Below are 24,537 nucleotides of genomic sequence, written 5' to 3'. Positions count from 1 at the left end.
AAAAAAAAAAATGCAATTTTTTACTATTTTTGTGGTCAGTGAAAATATTTTACAATTGATTAACTGGCTTGTCCAGCTCACTGCATTCAATATTATTGTATTCAGTCTGGACAATCCTCTGTGAGTTTAATTACTACAATGCAGTCTAGCTCACAGAGGATACATTTTTAGAAAACCCACAACTGTGAAAATAATTTAGGCTGGCCTAGATTTCTAATCTTTGCGTGCGGTCATGGATTGAGAAGATGTCTTCCATACACACGGTGGTCTCGAAAATGTTGAGGAAATGAAACAAAAAGCAAATTAGAAAGTTGCAGAACTTTCATCACTCTGAAGAAAACTTTTTTCTCCCCTGGTCTCAGACAGACAAAATTAATAAGCTACACTCCAGTACTCGGGCACCGCATGGAAACACAGTCACTAGGCAGGGGCCTTATTAAGGTAGAGAAGGACGATATCACGTTGCGTTAAATGAGAAGCCCAAAATGGTTCTTTATTGTCCCAACGCGTTTGGATGCCAAACCGGAACCTTTCTCAACGTAAAAAAAAATTTTTGGATTAGGGCTCCTAAGCTTTTGACTACACCAATGAATATGTCCGCCCCTTCTAACTCCAACCTTGTTTATCGTGACTCTAAAGGCCCAGTCACACGCAACGATGTATCTAACGATATATCGCTGGGGTCACGGATTCCGTGACCCACATCCGGCATCGTCAGCGACGTCGTTGCGTGTGACACCAACAAGCAACCGTTAACGATGGAAAAACTAACCAAATCGTCCATCGTTGACACGGCGTTCATTTTCAAAAAATCGTTGATTGTTGAGGTCGCAGGTTGTTCGTCGCTACGTGTGACGCCTTGGGAACGACGACCTACAGCTTTCCTGCGGCCGCCGGCAATGAGGAAGGAGGTGGGCGGGATGTTATGGCCGCTCATCTCCGCCCCTCTGCTTCTATTGGGCGGCCGCTTAGTGACGCCGCTGTGACGCCGCACAAACCGCCCCCTTAGAAAGGAGGCGGTTCGTCGGCCACAGCGACGTCGCTAGGCAGGTAAGGCTAGGTTCACATTTCCGTTGTTTTAAATCCGTCAGGTCTGTCAGCAACGGATCCGTCGTTTTTTAGATGGCAACTGACGCAATGGATGTGTTTTTCACAGGAATCTTGTGAAAAAAACTAATCCGTCGCGTCCGTTACATCCACTGTGCGTCTGTTTTTTTAGCGGATCCGTCATGAGCTGTTTGTGTTTGGGACAGCCCAGTGGGTGTGCCAAACATGCTGGGCATGCTCAGTAGAGCATGACAGAATCCAGCGCTGGATTCCATCGTAAGACGGATTACAATGGAATCCAGCACCATAGACATCAATTACAAGCTTGACGGATTGCGATGGATTTTGACGGCCCAAAAAACTTTACATTCTGCGTTGTTTCCGCCCGGCGGTCAGTCCAAAGACGACTGATGCGCCACGCAGCGGATGCAACGCAAGGTCATCAGTCGCAATCCGCCACTAATACAAGTCTATGGGAAGCAACAGAATCAGCCAAACGGATTCCGTTGTTTACCAGAGTCGCGGATTGTAACTGATACAAATTGATGGAAATGTGAACCTAGCCTTAAGGCCCTATCACACACAGAGATAAATCTGCGGAAGAACTGTGGTTGCAGTTAAATTGTGGACAATCAGTGCCAGGTTTGGGACCGTGTACAAATGGAACAATATGTCCATGATTTCACTGCAACCACAGATCTGCCAAAGATTTATCTCTGTGTGTGACGGGGCCTTTAGTCCAGTGTGACGACTCCGAACGATATTGTGCACCACGGGCAGCGATTTGCCCGTGACGCACAAACGACGGGGGCGGGTTCGCTCGCGATATCGCTGCGTGTGACAGGGCCTTTAAAATGACAGATTTAAGAAAATCTAGAAAAAGAGATAGGCCTCCTTGGAGGTGAGAAAGAAGAGTATCAATCCCACACTTAAACCATAATATCGAAAGTCTCCAGTCCCATAGTTCTGCTTTGCTGATCATTGCAGAACTCAGAACTCACAGTCAGCACTTTTAAGGGATGCAATAGTTTTGGTTGGGACGGTTTCCTGTCACTTCTCCGACATCCATAATACTACGCGCTCAGCTCATTTATTTTCAGCAAGATGTAATAAAAGAACACAAATGCCTCAGTTTCCCTCTTCTGTTGTGCCGTTACATTTTCGAGAAACGTGATTATATATATTCATTATATTGTAAAATTTCTGTTTAACCCTTGACAACTTGTACGCTTTAATGAATTGCCCCATACGATCGTAAGGAATCTGACACGATCAAGACTAGGACCTCCAGTACAGACCTTGTCCCTGTTGCCATCACGAGTTTACCACCATGAAACAGGGACCTCTCTTAGCTTACACGGTATAATTAGGAATCTCGGAGATACAATAGCCGACTGATACTTCATTCCAAACTTCTTCAAATGGCTATATATGTCATGGTCCGTAGAAAGACTACAACGCTCGGACCTACTGTCACGCTAGGTATGGGGAAATGCCGAGTAAAAGGGAGGGGAGGGAAACCATAAGTCTAGAGGAGGGGGAGATAGTGACCTCCACCTTTCTACACCAACGCCCAGGGTCCCTGTGCCCACCCTGACACGGGGCTTAGAGGATCCACTGCGGGCTCCCCTGACGTCTCTAGATCGGTTACGGGTCATTCCGTGTCAAGTGGACCAGTGGTCCCCACTCGACGTTCTCCGATTTTGCTGAAAATTTATAAGGATGTACATGTATGTTTGAAAAGAGGTTCTGTAAATTTTTAGGGCCAGATCTCAAATATATTGGGCACTGTTGACCTTTCACTGGAGGCCCCCCCCAAGGCTGCGGCTTCAGCTAAGAGGATTTTGCAAACTTTGGCACATAGCCATTAGAGTTCTATACTGGCTATGATGCTGAAATTTGGCATACTAGCTCAACTTTTGCTGCTAAACGCGATAAAATTATTACCGGCTATGACAAAACAATATTTCGGCCGCAATTTTGTGTCAAAGTAGCTTGCAAAACGCCTCGCATAAAATTTATGCCAAACTTTGCCCATATATAACTCAAGACCAAAAACCAATAGGAACTGGTGCTTTACCCTGTACAACAAACCATCTTCATGACTTTGCATTGCTGCAATATCACGGTCAAAGCATATGTATTTGTGGAAATATTCACACCCACATATGATGAAAAACTTAAAAAAACCGAATTTTACCTTTTTTTAGGTCAAATTTCCCAAAAAGGGTACCCCTAAAATATATTAATTCTGTTATCATTTGAAAGAGCACATTTTTCTCTACAAGGATCATTGGGGTTTTTTTGGAGTCTCTCCATTTAAGAAAAGAAAAATGCCACTGAACATGGTGTTATGTATGCACGTAATGCATGGATTTTGTGTTTGATTTTCAGATTCTTATCACATGTTACAGAGTTGTATTGTTGCTAGCAATGTCTATTATAATCAAAAACCTATAAACCTATTGACTATTGTTACATTTTAATGCATATATTATTTATTTTTTAGTGATGGAGAATGAAATTGATGACAAAAAGATTCGCATTTCAAGGGTGTGAAATGACCCTTCATCTTTCATTGCCCATGTAGATGGATCTGTCAGATCAGAAATGCCTTTTGTGCCAATTGCAAACCTCCAGCCAGGGCAATACATTGCCTGCATTTACGATAGGAACTGGTGGATTGGAAATATTTCTGAAATTTCAGTCGACGACCATGATGCATTAATACATTTTATGCATCCTCATGGACCAGCTAGCTGCTTTCACTGGCCTGTGAGAAATGATATATGCTGGATTCCCGAGCAGTCGATCATTGCAATAATTCCAGCACCAGCTGCAACAGCAATGGGCCGACAATACAGCTTCTCTGAACCCATTATGTTGCAAATTCAGCAACAATTCCAGACCACTTACTTAGACTGAACATTATGGCTTGGGAACCAACAAAAGATACCCAATATTAGGCTTAGGATCCTAGGCAAAGACCCCCACCCTCAGGCTTTGGAACCTGCGATAAGGAGACCACCCGCGACTTGCCTTGCACGGCTATCGGCCATGGCTCCTAGCCGATGGGGCTGCCAATTCTCGAAAGACAGCATTATTACAATTCTTAATAGGATTATAATACCAATTCTTAGGGAATTGGTTGTGGTATAACCACCATGGACCAACGCAAGGGTTTGAATAGTGCAGTTACCATTCATTGCGTATTAATAAATAACACCATGTTCAGTGGCATTTTTCTTTTCTTAAATAGAGAGACTCCAAAAAAACCCCCAATGATCCTTGTAGAGAAAAATGTGCTCTTTCAAATGATAACAGAATTAATATATTTTAGGGGTACCCTTTTTGGGAAATTTGACCTAAAAATAGGTAAAATTCGTTTTTTTTTTAAGTTTGTCATCATATGTGGGTGTGAATATTTCCACAAATACATATGCTTTGACCGTGATATTGCAGCAATGCAAAGTCATGACGATGTTTGTTGTACAGGGTAAAGCACCAGTTACTATTGGTTTTTGGTCTTGAGTTATATATGGGCAAAGTTTGGCATAAATTTTATGCGAGGCGTTTTGCAAGCTACTTTGACACAAAATTGCGGCCGAAATATTGTTTTGTCATAGCCAGTAATAATTTTATCGCGTTTAGCAGCAAAAGTTGAGCTAGTATGCCAAATTTCAGCATCATAGCCAGTATCGAACTCTAATGGCTATGTGCCAAAGTTTGCAAAATCCTCTTAGCTGAAGCCGCAGCCTTGGGGGGGCCTCCAGTGAAAGGTCAACAGTGCCCAATATATTTGAGATCTGGCCTTAAAAATTTACAGAACCTCTTTTCAAACATACATGTACATCCTTATAAATTTTCAGCAAAATCGGAGAACGTCGAGTGGGGACGATTTTTAAAACTGGTCCACTTGACACAGAATGACCCTTACGCACCTATGCACCGAGCAGGATACCTGGCCCTGGCTGACCCTGAACTGAGCCGTAGGTAATGAATGGGCAGGATGAGCGCTAGTCAATTCTCACTAAGTCCTAAAGAAGACACAGGGAAAATAAACAGGGGAAAGCAAACAACTTATCTCCAAGATGACTTAGGGGTACTTGTCACATAGCGAGATCGCTGCTGACTCACAGGTTTTGTGACGTACCAGTGACCTCATCAGCGATCTCGCTGTGTGTGACACTAAGCAGCAACCTGGCCCCTGCTGTGAAATCGCTGATCGTTACACACTGTTCTGGTTCATTTTTTGCTTGTTGGTCTCCCGCTGTGCAGCACACATCGGCATGTTTGACGGCGCGAGACCAACGAACACCGACTCTGTGTAAACAGCCTACGCTGGTAACCAAGGTAAATATTGGGTAACTAAGCAAAGCGCTTTGCTTGGTTACCCGATATTTACCCTGGTTACCAGCGTACACCGCTTAGCGCTAGCTCCCTGCACACGTAACCAGGGTAAATATCGGGTAACTAAGCAAAGCACTTTGCTTAGTAACCCGATGTGTACCCTGGCTACGTGTGCAGGGAGCCAGCGCTAAGCGGTGTACGCTGGTAACCAGGGTAAATATCGGGTTACCAAACAAAGAGCTTTGCTTGGTTACCCAAAATTTACCCTGGTTACCAGCGTACACAGCTTATCCCTGCACACGTAACAAGGGTAAATATCGGGTAACTAAGCAAAGCGCTTTGCTTAGTAACCCGATGTGTACCTTGGTTACCAAGCTCAGAGTCGCTGGTGGCTGGTGAGATCTGCCTGATTGACAGCTCACCAGCGACGCACCAGCGATCCTGACAGGTCATATCGTGGTCGGAATCGCTGGTACGTCGTTTAGTGAGACGGTTCCCTTAGAGAGAGAAACAGTTTCTACAGATGATTACAAGCTGACTGCTTGCAATCAGGACTGTATAGAAACTTAACTCTATCACCAGCAACATACTGAGGGGAAATGCGGGTATATAAAGACACAAAGGGTGGGGGAAAATAATTAGCAGCTGAAAGGAAAGGATCTCTGCAGGGTCCTAAAGGGTAGCCACTAACAAAGAAGACACACAAAACTCCAATCACATCACAGAGGAAAGGATGGAACATCAAGGGGCAGTTTGTGCAGTCAAACGCAATGACCTTCTGCAGCCGGACACCACAGGGTTTTCTGTCAACCATGACACTAACTGTAGGCATCCTAACCCAAACTCATATATACCAATGAAGTTTTTGTGTTCGGATCAAGGTGCTAGTGGTCTGTATATGGCCCATGAAATAAGTCTCTCTCAACTGGGAGTTAGTGTGGCTTTGTGGCAGGCCAGAATAGGAGACAGCCCCACTGTTGTAGTCATCTGTGATGGTCACAGAAGTCCTATCACCACCAAACCAACCCTGATCCCTTGTTTAGTGCAAATGTGATATATGCTTTGTTTACTTTAGTAAAGAATTAGCAGAAAACACACCTGTGCAGAAAGTAATTCTTTTACGTGTGCATCTCGCTACCTGAATGCAAATTAGGATTTTCATATCACTTGAATTGGAAAACAAAAGACTCTCCCATAGAGCAATAAAGGCCCTTTCAGTCCACCAGACATGTAGTAAAATAACATATTTGTTCAGATGGTTCAAGCATTGCACAAGAAGCCGAGAAGACCGAATGTTAGGGAACAAGTCACCAGTGTCCTAGTGTTTACAACAAAAACCTAAATCCTTCCGTTCTCACCCTGTTTTCTAGTTTGGGAAATATTTGGTTTTTACATTATAATTTATATGGAGCACAGAAAAGCAAAAAGTGGCCATTGCAACCAAGGAGGAATTTATCGAGACCTGTGCAAGACAAAAAGGTTGAGTCAAGTGGCAGCTTCATTTTCTCAGAGGGCTTCCGAATGCCGAAATGTACAATGATGGAAATTAACAGAAATTAGTGAAGGTGACCATAACCATGAGATGTCCTGCACGGTCAGGACTGGTAATCTCCATATTCAGGGCTGAAAATACAGAGGTACATAGCTCTTTTCAACAAAAATTAAGGGGTGTTTACAATCTCATCCTTTCATAACTAAGATGGGAAGAACAGTGTCCAGGCTTCTGACCATTAGTGGTAGAGCTATGGGAAAACTTCTATAGGAGTTACACAAATGTATTCACAGTGATGGATCGAATTTTCAGCCAGTTTTGTTCTGGGTTTCCATTCTTACCATCAGCATGTCATCTCCTCCACCCCCCCCCCCAAAAAAACCCCCAAAAACCTGATATAGGTTTCTCAAGCATCTTCTAACAACCAGTCATTGAAAATGAGTCAGCGCTAGGATATAACTTGAGCATTTTATTTACTGATCATTCACATAAATGGTTTGCAAGCCAAAAAGAATATAAGGTCAGCACACATGCGTGAAAAAAGTGATGTGTGACTTTGCCTTACAAAAACAGCGTAGCTTTGTGCCCCTCAGCTATTTCCGTAGTTTTCCCCCCAATGGTGAGAGCCTAGAGGCAGTTGACTCTTGACCCGGATAGCCCAGGCTTTGATGCCTTCTCCTGGGTACTCTGCCCTCGGTTGAGCTCCACGTTGGGTTTTGCAAGTTGCCGAGTGTGGATCAAAGACATAACTATCAATGATATCTGCCTAGACCTATTTCAGGCCCACTGACACACACGCCTGTGTTTTGGGATTGAGTTTCTAGACCTTCATGTTTGGTGTGCTCCACCTTCTTTCCGTAGTGTTTGCTTGCTTCCATTTCTGCTGGGTTACACTTTATCCGCCAAGTTACTCCTGCGTTTCCAGAGAGTGCCAGGTCCTCATTGCCCACATGCCTTCCAGCTTTCGGCACCAACGCCCAGGTCCCTGTGCCCACCCAGACCTGGAGCCTACAGTATCCACCTCATCTAGTGAACCCTTACAGAGTTATTTCCTTTTCAGTCATGAAAGGCTGAGATGAGACTAACTCTTTGTATGACATAATTGGAAACCACTAAAGCTGGAGATATACATGATATTTCGTTAGGTAGAAAGACATCTCTGGTGACTCCCTGTGCATGAGTGCTCGGCTTGGCCAAGTGCTTTCATCAGGGAGACAGGTGAAAGCTGTTGGCTGATTACTTATTTCCTCTAAAAACAAAAGGATTGGGTGTTGAAATCTCAAATACCAGTTCCTCCTGTGTCGTGCGAGTCAGGAGTTGCGTTGAGTTGAGCGACCCAAAGGGGTTGGGTGTTAAAATCTCAACAACCAGTTCCTTCTGGGTCGTGGGACAGTCAGGAGATGAGTTGGCCAGTGCCGCCAAGACTGGAAGGTTTGGCCAACTTTCATCTAATGTCTATGGGACTCTTTAGTGGGTTTCCAACCATTGTTGCTTTTATCACACTCTATAGAATAGATGATCTATAGCCTGATAATGGGAAAACAAAGCAAACACTACGGGGTACTTTGCAAACTACGACATCGCAAGCCGATGCTGCGATGTTGAATGTGATAGTCCCCGCCCCCGTCGCAGCAGCGATATCTTGTGATTGCTTCCGTAGCGAACATTATCGCTACGGCAGCTTTACATGCACTTATCTGCCCTGCAACGTCGCTCTGGCCGGCGACCTGCCTCCTTCCTAAGGGAGCGGGTCGTGCGGCGTCACAGCAACGTCACACGGCAGGTGGCCAATAGAAGCAGAGGGGCGGAGATGAGCTAGACGTAAACATCCCGCCCACCTCCCTCCTTCCTCATTGCAGCCGGGACGCAGGTAAGGTGATGTTCCTCTCTCCTATGGCTTCACACACAGCGATGTGTGCTGCCTGCTGGAACGAGGAACAACATCGTACCTGTCGCTGCTGCTAAATTATGAAAATGTCGGACCCTACACCGATCATACGATTACGACGCTTTTGCGCTCGTTCATCGTATGTAAAAGGATTCACATACTGCGATGTCGAATGCGACTGCGGAAGTGCATCACTTTCGATTTGACCCCATCGACATCGCATGTGCGATGTCGCAACGTGCAAAAGACCTCCCAGATTGGGAACCATAAGAAGACATTGTTCTGACCTACCAGTCATCTACTTTACATGTATTAGGTGCATTGTGATCCTTGTTGTTATCATTACATACGCCAGATATATCATGAAGAAGATCTAATAGTTTACTTGTGCGTTGTTATCTGAGAAGAAGCAGACCCTAGAAGTAAATAACTGGCTTAAAAATCACTTCCAAAAGGTGTTCTTCCACTGGGTCCCATTCTTGACCCAATAGTGGGCAACTCCACTCTGCCGCGCTCCTAAACCTGATCACAACCCTCGAAATAAAAAGGTATAACGAAACAAATAGCAAAATATTACAAAACTGATGATTATGCAATTTTCTGAAATTTCAAAGACTAAGTCAATCAAGGAGTTGCGTTACGTGCCAAGACTCTCATTTGCCTTCATTTACATATGTAAGAAATTGACAGAGTGCTTTTCATACACAATATCCTTGGTCCCGGCTTCACAGTTCGGTATTAATGCAGATGTAAATTGAATCAGTAGGTAACAATAGTGGAAGCACTAATCCTAGCGACATGGTAAACACACAACAATAATATTCCTAGAACAAAGCCCCAATCTTCTCGGCAAAAACATACGACCTGTGCTGTGGATTTCTTGTATCATTTACAAGAGCCTTTAAGGACATCTAGATAACAAATGAGGACTCCATTCTTATTGGGAAATGAAAGAACAATGCGTTACACGGCGGTAAGAGCGCAAGTGCTTGTTCCACGTGAAGGGTGAAAAGGTGATAAAGTAACCACCAGATCTAGGCCACCGGTTAGAATGAAGTGTAGAAAAGCTGGGGCTTGTTTGGCTTGGTTTAATTAAAAGGGATCTTCATAATTATGGTCAGATGATTGGTCTGTAATCTTGGAAGGCATCTAATTTTCATGTTTGTCATGCTTGTTTTCTTATGAGGGCTTTTCTTTTCCAGGTGCTTTGCCCTTGACACAGGATCTTCCATCCAATTGAGCAGACACTGGGGGATAGATGTATGGGTTCATTCGTGACCTTCCCCTCCTTCCAAACCCCTATTGGTGGAGACACTAGACTTTGGAGACCTGGGAACAGTTGGGCAGCAAACTAATGGGCACAGACGGATTTCATCAAGGCTGACCCTTCTAGAGTCCTTTGGCTTATAGTAGATAAGGGATGTTCTTCCATGTGAACATATTATGTCAATGTGCATTTGAAAGAAGAACTCATTACCAAGAGGTAAAACGGGAACTTTAAAGCTCATCAGAAAATGGAAAAGCGGAATTACATCCTATCGATGGAAGAGTTGATGGCGAAAGACAATTACACCCGTTCCTCCTGCTTGGCTTTCCTTGAAAGACTCCGTCACCAGGCACCATTTGTTCTAGGCGTATTCTTCGCTTTCCTTGCTTAGCATAGCTCAGTCTTCACCTTCACCTTTCTACTACCTCCAATATCCATCTCCCTATCTTTTCTTCTCTCTTTTTCTGCCAAAAGGACAACCAGTTGGGGTTTTGCTCCCCTATTAATTGTCCCCTCAAAGTCATTACCTTACTTATATTACACTTTCCATTGATTTTGACTTTACGAATGTTCTCAACTTACTTTGCATTGTTGCTGTGGTTTGCCAATAATCACACGTTTTCTATATAAAGTGATTTTCTATAACATTTCTCAGAATGACCCGAATCAGAAATTCCCTAGTGATTAAGCAGTTCGTGATCCCGATATTTTTTTTCTTAAAGGGAACCTGCCATTTGGAAATAGTATCTGATCTGCAAGAAGGATGTTATAGCGCAGGATGAGCTGATCAGATTGATGTACATTCTTATGAGAAAAGGTTCAGTAAAACCTGTATTTTATTCATTGAAATCTCTGTTGTTGTAGCATATGAGTCCAGTGGGCGGTCCTAGTAAGTGATTGACACACTTCCTTGTATCCGTGTGTGAGTGAAATACACTCCTATTCCTCTGCAACTCCAAATTAATATAATTTGTTTTACGAGCGCTGAGGAAATCAATACAGCACACACACGCTTTGTGGTGTACTGAAAGTTTCTGCTTTATTACATCATGTGACCAGTTTATATAGTACCTCAAACAAAGAAATTACTCCTCTGAATTATGCACCAATAAAAGCAGTAGGGGTGTGAATGAAAATGTGAAACGTCCCCGCCCAACAGTGTTAGCTGAACCCTATGATATCATTATTTTTATACTTCTAAACCAGATGTTATGTGTGTGACACTAGTAAACACTTTGTGCTTCGTACAGGCAGCTTTAGTCATTGGAAAATTCTAGACATATTGGAAATTTTTGCCCGATAGCGTTGATATAAGCTGTATGAAGATGAAGCATGGGAGCCAGCCCTCGATCGGCGTTGGATTTTTTCTTATTACACCATTGTTGTTGTTGCTTATTTTTGACTCTGGCCACAGAATGAATTGAGCAAATGCAGCAAAAAAAAAAAAACTAAAAAAAAAAAATGAGGAACCTTCTCGAGCACACAATAAGAAATGGAACAGAGTTCTGGGAAAAGAGACGCCCACATGGCTACATGTTTTAGGCAATTATGCTAACTTTAAATTTCCGTGAATTAGAACATTTTTCTGTTAATTCACAGATTTGCGAAAATGAATCTAAAACAGGAGATCAGCTAGATCACCCCAATCTGGAGTGTGTAACGCTTAGGCCAACTTCAAAAGAAGGCAAAAAGTATCAAAAACTGATAGGGGTGGTCTGATCAGTTGATCGCAATGGGTGCAATACACGGAGGCCCGATTGATAGAGAAGAGCAGATTGATTCTGGCTATCGCCTTCCAAAATGTTATGTCTAGTTCTCTGGCAATGTCATGCTCTACGTCAGAGCTCAGGATTTTGGGCGCAGAATTGAAGACAAGGTGCCACACGCGACTGCACGCTCGGCTTAAACAGAACAAATCGAATTGTTCATCTCTAAGTACAGTATTTTTCGGATTATAATACACACTTTTCCTCCCAAAAATTTAGAAGGAAGATGAGGGGCGCATCTTAAAATCCGAATGTAGCTTACAGTGGGGTGGTGCAGAGGGGTAGCAGGAGGCAGGGGCAATGCTGCGGTGGTTGTGCAGGGGCTGAGTGCTTCAAATGATGGCAGTCGGAGCCTGCGCGTGTACAGATTAAGCTCTCGGCTCAAGATCTCATCTGAGCAAGCGCCGCCTCCGGCCCACGGGTCTCCCAGAACTTAACTTAAGGAAAATGGTGCCCTGAGGTGGCACATGCGCAGATGAGATCACAGCTTGTGACTGAGCCAAGAGCTCAATCTGCACGCACACACCGTCTCCGGGCGCAATTATTTGAATCCCTCACAGCCCGCAGCAACAGACCCTGTACAGCCGCCCCAGCCCGTGCGCACAGCCGCCCAGCCCGTGCGCACAGCCGCCCCAGCCCGTGCGCACAGCCGCCCCAGCCCGTGCGCACAGCCGCCGTAGCCCATGCACACAGCCGCCATAGCCCGTGCGCACAGCCGCCCCAGCCCCAGCACAGCCGCCCCAGCCCCAGCACAGCCGCCCCAGCCCCAGCACAGCCGCCCCAGCCCCAGCACAGCCGCCCCAGTACAGCCGCCCCAGCACCAGCACCGCCGCCCCAGCACCTCAGCATCAGCACCGCCGCCCCAGCATCAGCACCGCTGCCCTAGCACCACCGCACCAGCACCGCCGCACCAGCACCAACACAGCTGCCCCAGTACAGCAGACATCACCGACAGTTTCTGGGACAACATCTGGTACACCCGCCGGCTGCACTGCCCGCAGCATCACTCTGCTCCACCACCGCCCCTGCCTCCTGTGACCCCGCTCCACCACAGCTGCCACCCCTCTCCGGTAAGACACCACCGGATTATAAGACGGACTCCTTTTTTCTTCACCCTTTCTTTCTCTAATATTGGGGTGCGTCTTATAAACCGAACAATACAGTATTTTTCAGATGACAACTGATTATTTTAGTTTTTTAGTTTTAAGGCTTAAGAGCCTGGAGGTCTCCTACACGCTCCTTCTGGGAAGTTAAGTAACTTATAAATGAGAAGTACAGTAAAACAATAAAAGATCCAAAATGTATTAATGTGCAGAATGTGACCGCGTGTTCTGATGGTGCTTCATTAATTAACCAGACTGTAGGTCTCTATGGCGCGCCTCAATGCAGCTCGCTGGTCAGAAGCCGAGGGAAATACCTTCAATGTTCGGCGGTGGCTGGCATGTGAAGGTCAAATACTAATAATAACATTAATGATGCCTGCAACAATGGAAATTTAGTATTTTATTACAATTTGGTTATAGAAAGGGGAAGAATTGAAAAACTCATGAAATCCAAAGAAATTCATTACGGAGAAATGTAGGTTACTGATTAAGCGTGGAAAATTTTTTTTGGAAACTTTTGTCCACAGGTATCGTGGGGTATTCCAGTTCAGATGAACTGAGCTCACCTGCAATGCTAGACAGTCTACAGGCCAGATTGGGGGCAACAAAAAGAGCAGATCCTTTTAATTTTTAAAGGGTTGTTCCAGGCTATAAACAACGATCAGCTATCATACATTATACATGCTAGATTACAGCATATTGGGGTCCTAGGTACTGTCTGATCACCATGTCACCTGCTTGCAGTAATTCAGACAGACCACTTACCATCATGATTTAATGATGCTTTGCATCCGATACAGGTGCTTCGCTTCTTTGCAAAAGCCATCAGACCCCCAACCTTAGAGGTAAGGACAGTCTTGCACCGCGTATGTTCCCCCTCTGCAAAAAAAAAACAAAACAAGAAAGTCACTCACTTGATCTCAAGAAAGGGCCGAAATGAGAACATTGTCAACATTTTTGGAAGAATAAATGGGGATTCATATTCACTCCATAACCCCGATGTGCAACGGCACCAGATTCTTCAGAATGATGCAGGTCACTTTTTATAATAGGATAAAGACCAGTTGTTAGGACTAACCATGTTTTCATTTTATGACCAGTATTGGTCCTAGTGTATGTGTCATGGAAAGGTTACATTATCAGGCCTATCAGATACAAGCCAAAATCTGGCCAAAGGTACCACCAACACCTCAATCTCAAAATCAAGAATCACTAGACTAAATAAATCATACCCGTATCATTAGGTTTTTCAGTCCCAATCTACATTGTCCTCTGTAGCATCACTGATTTGTTTTGTGTGATCTTCCCTGGCAAAAGCCATACACCTCTTCGCGTAAAGCCACACACCTCTTCGCGTAAAGCCACACACCTCTTCCCGTAACGCCACACACCTCTTCGCGTAAAGCCACACACCTCTTCACGTAAAGCCACACACCTTTCTGTAAAGCCACACACCTCTTCCCGTAAAGCCACACACCTCTTCGCGTAAAGCCACACACCTCTTCCCGTAAAGCCACACACCTCTTCGCGTAAAGCCACACACCTCTTCCTGTAAAGCCACACACCTCTTCGCGTAAAGCCACACACCTCTTCGCGTAAAGCCACACACCTCTTCGCGTAAAGCCACACACCTCTTCGCGTAAAGCCACACACCTCTTCCTGTAAAGCCACACACCTCTTCCTGTAAAGCCACACACCTCTTCCTGTAAAGCCACACACCTCTTCGCGTAAAGCCACACACCTCTTCCTGTAAAGCCACACACCTCTTCGCGTAAAGCCACACACCTCTTCGCGTAAAGCCACACACCTCTTCGCGTAAAGCCACACACCTCTTCCTGTAAAGCCACACACCTCTTCCTGTAAAGCCACACACCTCTTCCTGTAAAGCCACACACCTCTTCCTGTAAAAGCACACACCTCTTCCTGTAAAGCCACATACCTCTTCCCGTAAAGCCAGACACATTTACCTGAAAAACCGCACACCTCTTTTCCGTAAAGCTACACACCTCTTTCCGCAAAGCCACACACCTCTCCCCACAAAGCCAAACACCTCTCCCCGCAAAGCCCCAAATCTTTATGGAAAGCCACACACCTCCCACCATAAAGCCCCATACCTCCCTTCTTGTGCAGTAAAGGTAAGTACACCTTGTAAACTATAAGATGACATAATTGAGCTGGAGAGAAACCAAAAAAGTGATACTAAAAAGCACAAAATGGATTGAGTATGATGGCGATTATCTATCCTAAATGTTTCCCATCAATTACAATCAAAAGAGTTTAGAAGAACCCCTAATGATACACTGCAGGAAGAAGGAGAGACTGGGGGATTGGCTAATCCTGTTTAATATAGCATGAACACTTCCACTACATAGTATACATGCACCAAATATATTTATTTATATATTTATTTATATATATATATATATTTATATATATATATATATATATATATATATATATATATATATATATATATATATACACATATACATACATACATACATACACACGCACACACATATCTACTGTCTTGATGTAGACATCCTGTAGGTCTCCAGTTATAAAGGACACAGAGCTTGTTCTCCTTTAGGCATGTGATGACATTGGTCTTTACTCTTGAATGAAAATGGTGTTATAAGACTAAACTGATGTGCAGGGCCAATTATGTATTACAGCTCTTATCACATTACAGCAGCCAGCACTCAGCCTGAGATTTCTGCTTTCATTTATCCCAAAGTACAAACTCATACAAGAAGAGCCATCAATGTGTGCTCAGATAAGGTCTGAGAGGCTTTATTGCTAGGAGGAGAAGCAGCACTCTCAGGCTCTCTCTCAATAAGAGTGGAAGCAAGACTCAGGTTCTCTCACTAGGAACAGAAGCAGGACTCACAGGTTCTCTCACTAGGAACAGAAGCAGGACTCTCAGGTTCTCTCACTAGGAACAGAAGCAGGACTCTCAGGTTCTCTCACTAGGAACAGAAGCAGGACTCACAGGTTCTCTCACTAGGAACAGAAGCAGGACTCTCAGGTTCTCTCACTAGGAACAGAAGCAGGACTCTCAGGTTCTCCCACTAGGAACAGAAGCAGGACTCTCAGGTTCTCCCACTAGGAACAGAAGCAGGACTCTCAGGCTCTCTCACTAGGAACAGAAGCAGGACTCTCAGGCTCTCTCACTAGGAACAGAAGCAGGACTCTCAGGCTCTCTCACTAGGAACAGAAGCAGGACTCTCAGGTTCTCTCACTAGGAACAGAAGCAGGACTCACAGGTTCTCTCACTAGGAACAGAAGCAGGACTCACAGGTTCTCTCACTAGGAACAGAAGCAGGACTCTCAGGCTCTCTCAAAAGGAACAGAAGCAGGACTCTCAGGTTCTCTCACTAGGAACAGAAGCAGGACTCTCAGGTTCTCTCACTAGGAACAGAAGCAGGACTCTCAGGCTCTCTCACTAGGAACAGAAGCAGGACTCTCAGGCTCTCTCACTAGGAACAGAAGCAGGACTCTCAGGCTCTCTCACTAGGAACAGAAGCAGGACTCACAGGTTCTCTCACTAGGAACAGAAGCAGGACTCACAGGTTCTCTCACTAGGAACAGAAGCAGGACTCACAGGTTCTCTCACTAGGAACAGAAGCAGGACTCTCAGGCTCTCTCACTAGGAACAGAAGCAGGACTCACAGGTTCTCTCACTAGGAACAGAAGCAGGACTCTCAGGTTCTCTCACTAGGAACAGAAGCAGGACTCACAGGTTCTCTCACTAGGAACAGAAGCAGGACTCACAGGTTCTCTCACTAGGAACAGAAGCAGGACTCACAGGTTCTCTCACTAGGAACAGAAGCAGGATTCTCAAGTTCTCTCACTAGGAACAGAAGCAGGACTCACAGGTTCTCTCACTAGGAACAGAAGCAGGACTCACAGGTTCTCTCACTAGGAACAGAAGCAGGACTCACAGGCTCACTCACTAGGAACAGAAGCAGGACTCTCAGGTTCTCTCACTAGGAACAGAAGCAGGACTCACAGGTTCTCTCACTAGGAACAGAAGCAGGACTCACAGGTTCTCTCACTAGGAACAGAAGCAGGACTCACAGGCTCACTCACTAGGAACAGAAGCAGGAATCACAAGCTCTCTTTTGCCAAGAGGGGAGGCAGGACTCACAGGCTCTCTCTATTGCTAGGAAGGGAAGCAGGAACCACAGACTTTCAAGAACGATCCACTGCGATGCTATTTTACTGGATATTGCAAATTTATTTTAAAAAAAAAAAAAATATTATACAGTTAGGTCCATAAATATTTGGACAGTGACACAATTTTCGCGAGTTGGGCTCTGCATGCCACCACATTGGATTTGAAATGAAACCTCTACAACAGAATTCAAGTGCAGATTGTAACGTTTAATTTTAAGATTGGAACAAAAGTATCTGATAGAAATTGGAGGAATTGTACACATTTCTTTACAAATACTCCACATTTTAGGAGGTCAAAAGTAACTGGACAAATAAACCAAACCCAAACAAAATATTTTTATTTTCAATATTTTGTTGCGAATCCTTTGGAGGCAATCACTGCCTTAAGTCTGGAACCCATGGACATCACCAAACGCTGGGTTTCCTCCTTCTTAATGCTTTGCCAGGCCTTTACAGCCGCAGCCTTCAGGTCTTGCTTGTTTGTGGGTCTTTCCGTCTTAAGTCTGGATTTGAGCAAGGGAAATGCATGCTCAATTGGGTTAAGATTTGGTGATTGACTTGGCCATTGCAGAATGTTCCACTTTTTTGCACTCATGAACTCCTGGGTAGCTTTGGCTGTATGCTTGGGGTCATTGTCCATCTGTACTATGAAGCGCCGTCCGATCAACTTTGCGGCATTTGGCTGAATATGGGCTGAAAGTATATCCCTGTACACTTCAGAATTCATCCGGCTACTCTTGTCTGCTGTTATGTCATCAATAAACACAAGTGACCCAGTGCCATTGAAAGTCATGCATGCCCATGCCATCACGTTGCCTCCACCATGTTTTACAGAGGATGTGGTGTGCCTTGGATCATGTGCCGTTCCCTTTCTTCTCCAAACTTTTTTCTTCCCATCATTCTGGTACAGGTTGATCTCTGTCTCATCTGTCCATAGAATACTTTTCCAGAACTGAGCTGGCTTCATGAGGTGTTTTTCAGCAAATTTAACTCTGGCCTGTCTATTTTTGGAATTGATGAATGGTTTGCATCTAGATGTGAACCCTTTGTATTTACTTTCATGGAGTCTTCTCTTTACTGTTGACTTAGAGACAGATACACCTACTTCACTGAGAGTGTTCTGGACTTCAGTTGATGTTGTGAACGGGTTCTTCTTCACCAAAGAAAGTATGCGGCGATCATCCACCACTGTTGTCATCCGTGGATGCCCAGGCCTTTTTGAGTTCCCAAGCTCACCAGTCAATTCCTTTTTTCTCAGAATGTACCCGACTGTTGATTTTGCTACTCCAAGCATGTCTGCTATCTCTCTGATAATTTTTTTTTTTTTCAGCCTCAGGATGTTCTGCTTCACCTCAATTGAGAGTTCCTTAGACCGCATGTTGTCTGGTCACAGCAACAGCTTCCAAATGCAAAACCACACACCTGTAATCAACCCCAGACCTTTTAACTACTTCATTGTTTACATGTTAACGAGGGAGACGCCTTCAGAGTTAATTGCAGCCCTTAGAGTACCTTGTCCAATTACTTTTGGTCCCTTGAAAAAGAGGAGGCTATGAATTACAGAGCTATGATTCCTAAACCCTTTCTCCGATTTGGATGTGAAAACTATCATATTGCAGCTGGGAGTGTGCACTTTCAGCCCATATTATATATATAATTGTATTTCTGAACATGTTTTTGTAAACAGCTAAAATAACAAAACTTGTGTCACTGTCCAAATATTTCTGGACCTAACTGTATACTGTATATATATTTTCCTTTTTTTTTGCTTACTCTGTATGAAAATTTACTCTACACTTTAAGCTGCCTATAACATTGAATTTAGCTCTGCCTTCCTGTCACCAGAGTATGCAGCATCGCAGTGAGAATTTCGGTGACATGTCTAAAGTTACATAAGATGTGGAGGACTTACTCAGAAGTACGCTCTCCGCTTTAGTCTCCCCCAGAATTGGCTCAAATATTCTTAGCAGAGGCTTCGCCAATTGTTGCTCTAGATAATATTGAGTGTCAATTGGGATGTTATTCTCCAGCACATAAATAGGATCCTAGAAAAAAAAAAAATATAGAAAACCAAGTTTAATACAACTGCACAAAGAGAATACAGGCTAACCTAAACAGCACCTGGAATCTGCACAGTGCCCAGAAAGCAGGCACACCATGTGTATTGTCATAGTTTGACCTGCGTTAACGGGGCAACGTGTCCACTTACTGTAGTTTAGATGTACGCTGCTCAACAAAAATTAAGAAAACACCAAAATCCCACATCGGATCTCGAAGAATATAAGATTGTCATGTATCAATGGTCAGTGGAAACCGAAGTCGACCCTTGCAAATCACGCCGAAAATAGAAAAGAAAAAATAAAGTCACAGGAGGATTCAATTTGGGTAAATTTCAACTAATAATGTGAATAGTGTTGATGGCCCACACGAGTCTGTACGGTCTCTTGACAACGTCTGGGCAAGATCCTAATGGTGACCGGCGGGATCCAATTCCAATCCTGGATCAGCGAGTCCCTGGACAGTCTGTGGGGTATTAGATGCACTGATACATTATTTCCCAGAGGTTCTCAATAGGATTTAGGAACATTATGGTTGGTCAATGGCATCAATGGCTTCATCCTCCAGGAACCACCCATACACTCGCAACACTTCTACACTACGAGGATCCCAGGGCCAGCTGAGTCTGACAATGTTTCTGAAGATTTCAGCTCAGCAGGTACCAACAGCTTTGTGAACCATCCAAGGATCTCCCTCCCCAGGCGATGACTGGCCCACCACCAAACCAGTCATGCTGGATGATTTTGCAGACCACGTTTTTCACATGTGCTCACCGTGAACCTGCTCGGATCTACTAATCCTGCCATTTTCTGGTGAATGCCAATCGAGCCACATAGTTGCGGACTGTGAACACTGGTTCTAAAGCAGGATACTGGATCCTCATGCCATCCTTGCGGGGTTTATCACATTTTAGTCAGAAACATGTACAGCAGTAACTTCTGGCTGTGCTCCTGAGCAGATAGCAGTCCCGCTGCTGGCATGGGGCCCTTCTATGACCCTGACCAGCTCCGCTTCATGTAATCGCCCACGTCCTGGTATTTGGTCCATGTTCTTGAGACTGCGCTGGGGGACATGGAAAACCATCTTGTGACTGCGCCATCCTGGAGGAACTGCTGTACTCCTCCTGGCACATAGGAGCATACACCAGTCCTGCTGGTGGGTTGGGGCCCTTCTATGACCTTGACCAGCTCCGCTTCATGTAATGGCCCACATCCTGGTATTTGGTCCATGTTCTTCAGACTGTCCTGGGAGGCATGGAAAACCGTATTGTGACTGCGCCATCTTGGAGGAGCTGGATTAAGTTAGACGAAGGGCACCACTCATTGGGATATCCCAGTATACATATAACCATATGAAACACAAGGAAAAAGAGTATACTTAACAGCGATCACCAATGAGCTATTATATAGAAAAACAAAAAAAAAATACAAAAAAAACCTATTGTGATGACATATCAAAAACACACATTTCTCTGCCTCATAGAGCAATCAAGACACAACAAATCGGCATTAAAAACACTTAAAAAGCCAATCGCGGCTTAGATCCCCAAACACGCCGTCCCCAACAGAATGCAAGTGTGGTATACAAGACAAAAATAGGTGCCTTTTATCGATAACACATCATTACCCACATATAGAAGTAGTTATTTAAACTACTAGGCAATATGAATAATACATTTATAAGAATAAGCCCAAATGGGTACGTACATCCACAAAACCCCCTAGTATCCGTTGCCCACTCAGTAACAGATGTTATTGTATATAGACCTGGTATCAGCTGCCCATTACAGTGGGAAAATAGGTACCTTAGTAATAAATAAATAAGCACGAGTAACGAGTGGCCACCACTGTATACTGAAACGGGGTGACTCGAGTAGTTTATTACATAGAAGGACCACAATGTCACACGGTCACCTAAACTGATACAATAAGTTAAAATGGCAGGCCTGCCTGGGGAGGGGGGAAAAAAAAGGGGAGATTAATGGTAACAGAATGGGGTTTGGACGGCGTGCATAGACGGGATGTATGTACCCATTTGGGCTTATGTCGGCGTCACACAGGACGATCTATCGTGCGATCATACGAGCGATCGTACCCGCCCCCGTCGTTTGTGCGTCACGGGCAATTAGTTGCCCGTGGCGCACAAAGTCGGTAACCCCCGTCACACGCACTTCGCTCCCGGGCGACGCTGCAGTGGGCGGTGAACATCCTCTTCCTGAAGGGGGAGGGACGTTCGGCGTCACAGCGACGTCACACAGCGGCCGGCCAATAGAAGCGGAGGGGCGGAGATAAGTGGGACGTAACATCCCGCCCACCTCCTTCCTTCCACATTGCCGGCGAAACGCAGGTAAGCTTTGTTCGTCGTTCCCGGGGTGTCACACGGAGCGATGTGTGCTGCCTCGGGAACGATGAACAACCGGAGCACAGAAGGAGGAACGACATTTTGAAAATGAACGATGTGTCAACGAGCAACGATAAGGTGAGTATTTTTGCTCGTTCACAGTCGTTCGGAGCTGTCACACGCTACGATATATATCAGACGATGCCGGATGTGCGTCACTAACGATGTGACCCCGACGACATATCGTTAGATATATCGTACCGTGTGACGCCGGCATTATTCTTATAAATCTATTATACATATTGCCTAGTAGTTTAAATAACTACTTCTATATGTGGATAATGATGTGTTATTGATAAAAGGCACCTATTTTTGGCCTATATACCACACTTGCATTCTGTTGGGGACGGCGTGTTTGGGGATGTAAGCCGTGATTGGCTTTTTAAGTGTTTTTAATGCCAATTTGTTGTGTGTCTTGATATGAGTCAGAGAAATGTGTGTTTTTGATATGTCATCACAATAAAGGTTTTTTTGTATTTTTCTATATAATGACTCATTGGTGATCCCTGTTGAGTATACTCTTTTTCCTTTTGTTTCACCTTGGAGGAGCTGCTATGCTCCTCCTCGTGTAAAAGAGCAAATACCAGTCCCGTTGCTTGATTGGGGTCCTATGACCCTGACTGTCTCTCTACATGTAACGACCCATGTTTTGGTATCGTATCTGGTCCATGTTCTTGAGACTGCACTGAGGGACATGGAGAACCTTCTTGTGACTGTGCCATCCTAGAGGACCTGCTGAGCTCCTCCTCACACAAAGGAGCAGATACCAGTCCAGCTGCTTGGTTAGGGTCCTTCAATGAACCTGACCGGTTCTCTTCATGTAATGGCCCATATCCTGGCATCTGCTCTATGTTCTTGAAACTGTGCTGGGGACATGGAAAACCTTCTTGTGATTGCGCCGTCCTGGAGGAGCTGCTGTGCTCCTCCTTGCACAAAAGGAGCAAATGCAAGTCCCGCTGCCGAGTTGGGGTCCTTCTACGACTCTGACCGGCTCTATTCATATAACAGCCCACGTCCTGGTATCTGCTCCTTGTTCTTGAGATTATGCTGAGGGGGACACAGAAAACCTTCTTGTGACTGCGCCATCCTGGAGAAGCTGCTGTGCTCCTCCTCACACAAAAGGAGCAGATACTATTCCCGCTGCCAAGTTGGGGTCCTTCTATGCCCCTGACCGGCTCACTTCATGTAATGGCCCATGTTGTGGTATCTGGTCCATGTTCTTGGACTATACTGGGGGACATGGAAAACCTTTTTGTGACTGCGCCATTCTGAAGAAGTTGCACATGAATGGGCTGCAGCCAACAGTATTGAGGATAGTGACAAAATGCACAGAGAAGAACCTGAGGAAGGATAAGGGGAGAGGAACGGTCTGTGACCACCACCATTCTCTTTTTGGGGGCCTCTTACCATTCCTCTCCTATGCACCTGTTATCACTTCATTTGCACCAAAGCCAGTGAGTTAAAATCACGACGACTTCTATTTCCAAACTGCGCAGATTAATATCCCCTTGCTGTATAAGTGTTCCCTTCATTTTTTTGGCCGTGTATATTGCAGTTAGTGGCCACACTCCACGGAGCACATTAATGTGACGATCATGTATCATCTATTGTAATGGCAGCACTTTGTTTCCCTCTTGTTGACATAAGACAGGTGCGGTTTAAGTGTTATATTCAGATTTCAGGGGGAATTTCATTCTTTTTTTACTTGGCACGGTCTCAAAAGCATCATTGTTTAGGAAGAACTTATCTGAGAAGCAACGGGAACTGACAAAACTTTACAAGATTGGATTTTACTGTTGAATGCCCTTTGTTGTGGCGTTAGTGGAAAGCAAAAATCCGTCACATAGTTCACAGGACGCATAATAAAAACACTCAATTCACTGCAAATCAGTTCCTCTATAATGACACGATTGGGGAAACAGTGCACACAATAGGGCTTGTGCCTCTCACTGACTAAGCTCGGTTAATAGAGAGATTGCAGAAGTTGGAAGCCAGACAGCAACCTCTGGTCCCCGGTGACAGGGAACCACTTTCTCTGCCAGGCCTGTCGCTGACGAAAAATCATCAAAAAGCAGAAGTGCAACCTGTATCTCCACTCACTCTCTCCTAAAAGTGCACCTGAGCCTGGGAAGGTGTGCCGCTTCCATTCATCGATAACTCGGATACAAAAGGTTTGTGTTACCGCAACGTATAAGTGTGCACCAGATCTGGGCTATAGGGACGGGTGGACTTTTATTAATTAAGCTTGCAAGGTTCTAATGGAAATAGGTAGAGTGTAGGATTTAATATTAAAGGCTATTAAAAGGAAGATCTGGGGGAAACCACATGCAAATTAAACCGAGCATCTGGAGGGTGGCTGATGTTGTGGTAGAAATGTTGATTGCTGTGCCGATGTCAGCACTGGGGTGTTCTGCATAATGGAGTGTGGGCGGAAAAAGAGAATCTATGGATCTAGAGGAGTGGGGCGGTGCGGCACTGCACAGGCAGCCCACTGACGATGCCCGATTTCTCCTATAGGGGCACTTCAGGAAAATTACCGTATTTTTCAAATTGTAAAACACACTTTTCCTCCCAAACATTTGAGAGGAAAACGAGGGGTGCGTCTTATAAGCCAAATGGAGATTACAGGAGGGTGGTGGAGAATGATCACAGGATATGGGTGCAATGCTGCGGGCTGTGCTGTGCTGCCCGGGCTCGCTTCGGCTGGTGAGGCAGGGGCCATCCTGAAAATGTCAGTGGTGCGGGCTTCAAATAATGGCGCATGTGAGCTCTAGGCTCAAAATCTCATAGGCGCAAGCGCCGCCTCCGGCCCACTGATCTCTCAGCAGCGGACTTATGGCGCCCCGAGGGGGCTCGTGCACAAATGAGATCTATGCTCGTCCATGAGTCAATAGTTAAATCTGCGCACAGGCTGACTACAGGCACCATTTCTTTGAAGCCCGCACTGCCGACAGTTTCTGTATATTCCTACCTCACAATGCCCACAG

General features: G+C 44.9%; 1 protein-coding gene across 1 annotated transcript in view; it reads right to left on the bottom strand.

The window, feature by feature from the left end:
- The window catches only part of POLD1 (DNA polymerase delta 1, catalytic subunit), a 181,564-nt gene that overhangs the window by 7,403 nt on the left and 149,624 nt on the right, over nucleotides 1–24,537 (bottom strand). Inside the window, 2 exon segments of the mRNA XM_075328482.1 lie at nucleotides 13,679–13,792; nucleotides 19,005–19,137. Of these exon segments, the coding sequence (XP_075184597.1) occupies nucleotides 13,679–13,792; nucleotides 19,005–19,137 (247 nt within the window).

The sequence above is a fragment of the Anomaloglossus baeobatrachus genome, chromosome 11 (assembly GCF_048569485.1).
Source record: "Anomaloglossus baeobatrachus isolate aAnoBae1 chromosome 11, aAnoBae1.hap1, whole genome shotgun sequence".
NCBI classification, from domain to species: domain Eukaryota; kingdom Metazoa; phylum Chordata; class Amphibia; order Anura; family Aromobatidae; genus Anomaloglossus; species Anomaloglossus baeobatrachus.
Note: the sequence above shows the minus strand (reverse complement) of the source record. Positions and strands in the feature narration are given on the sequence as shown.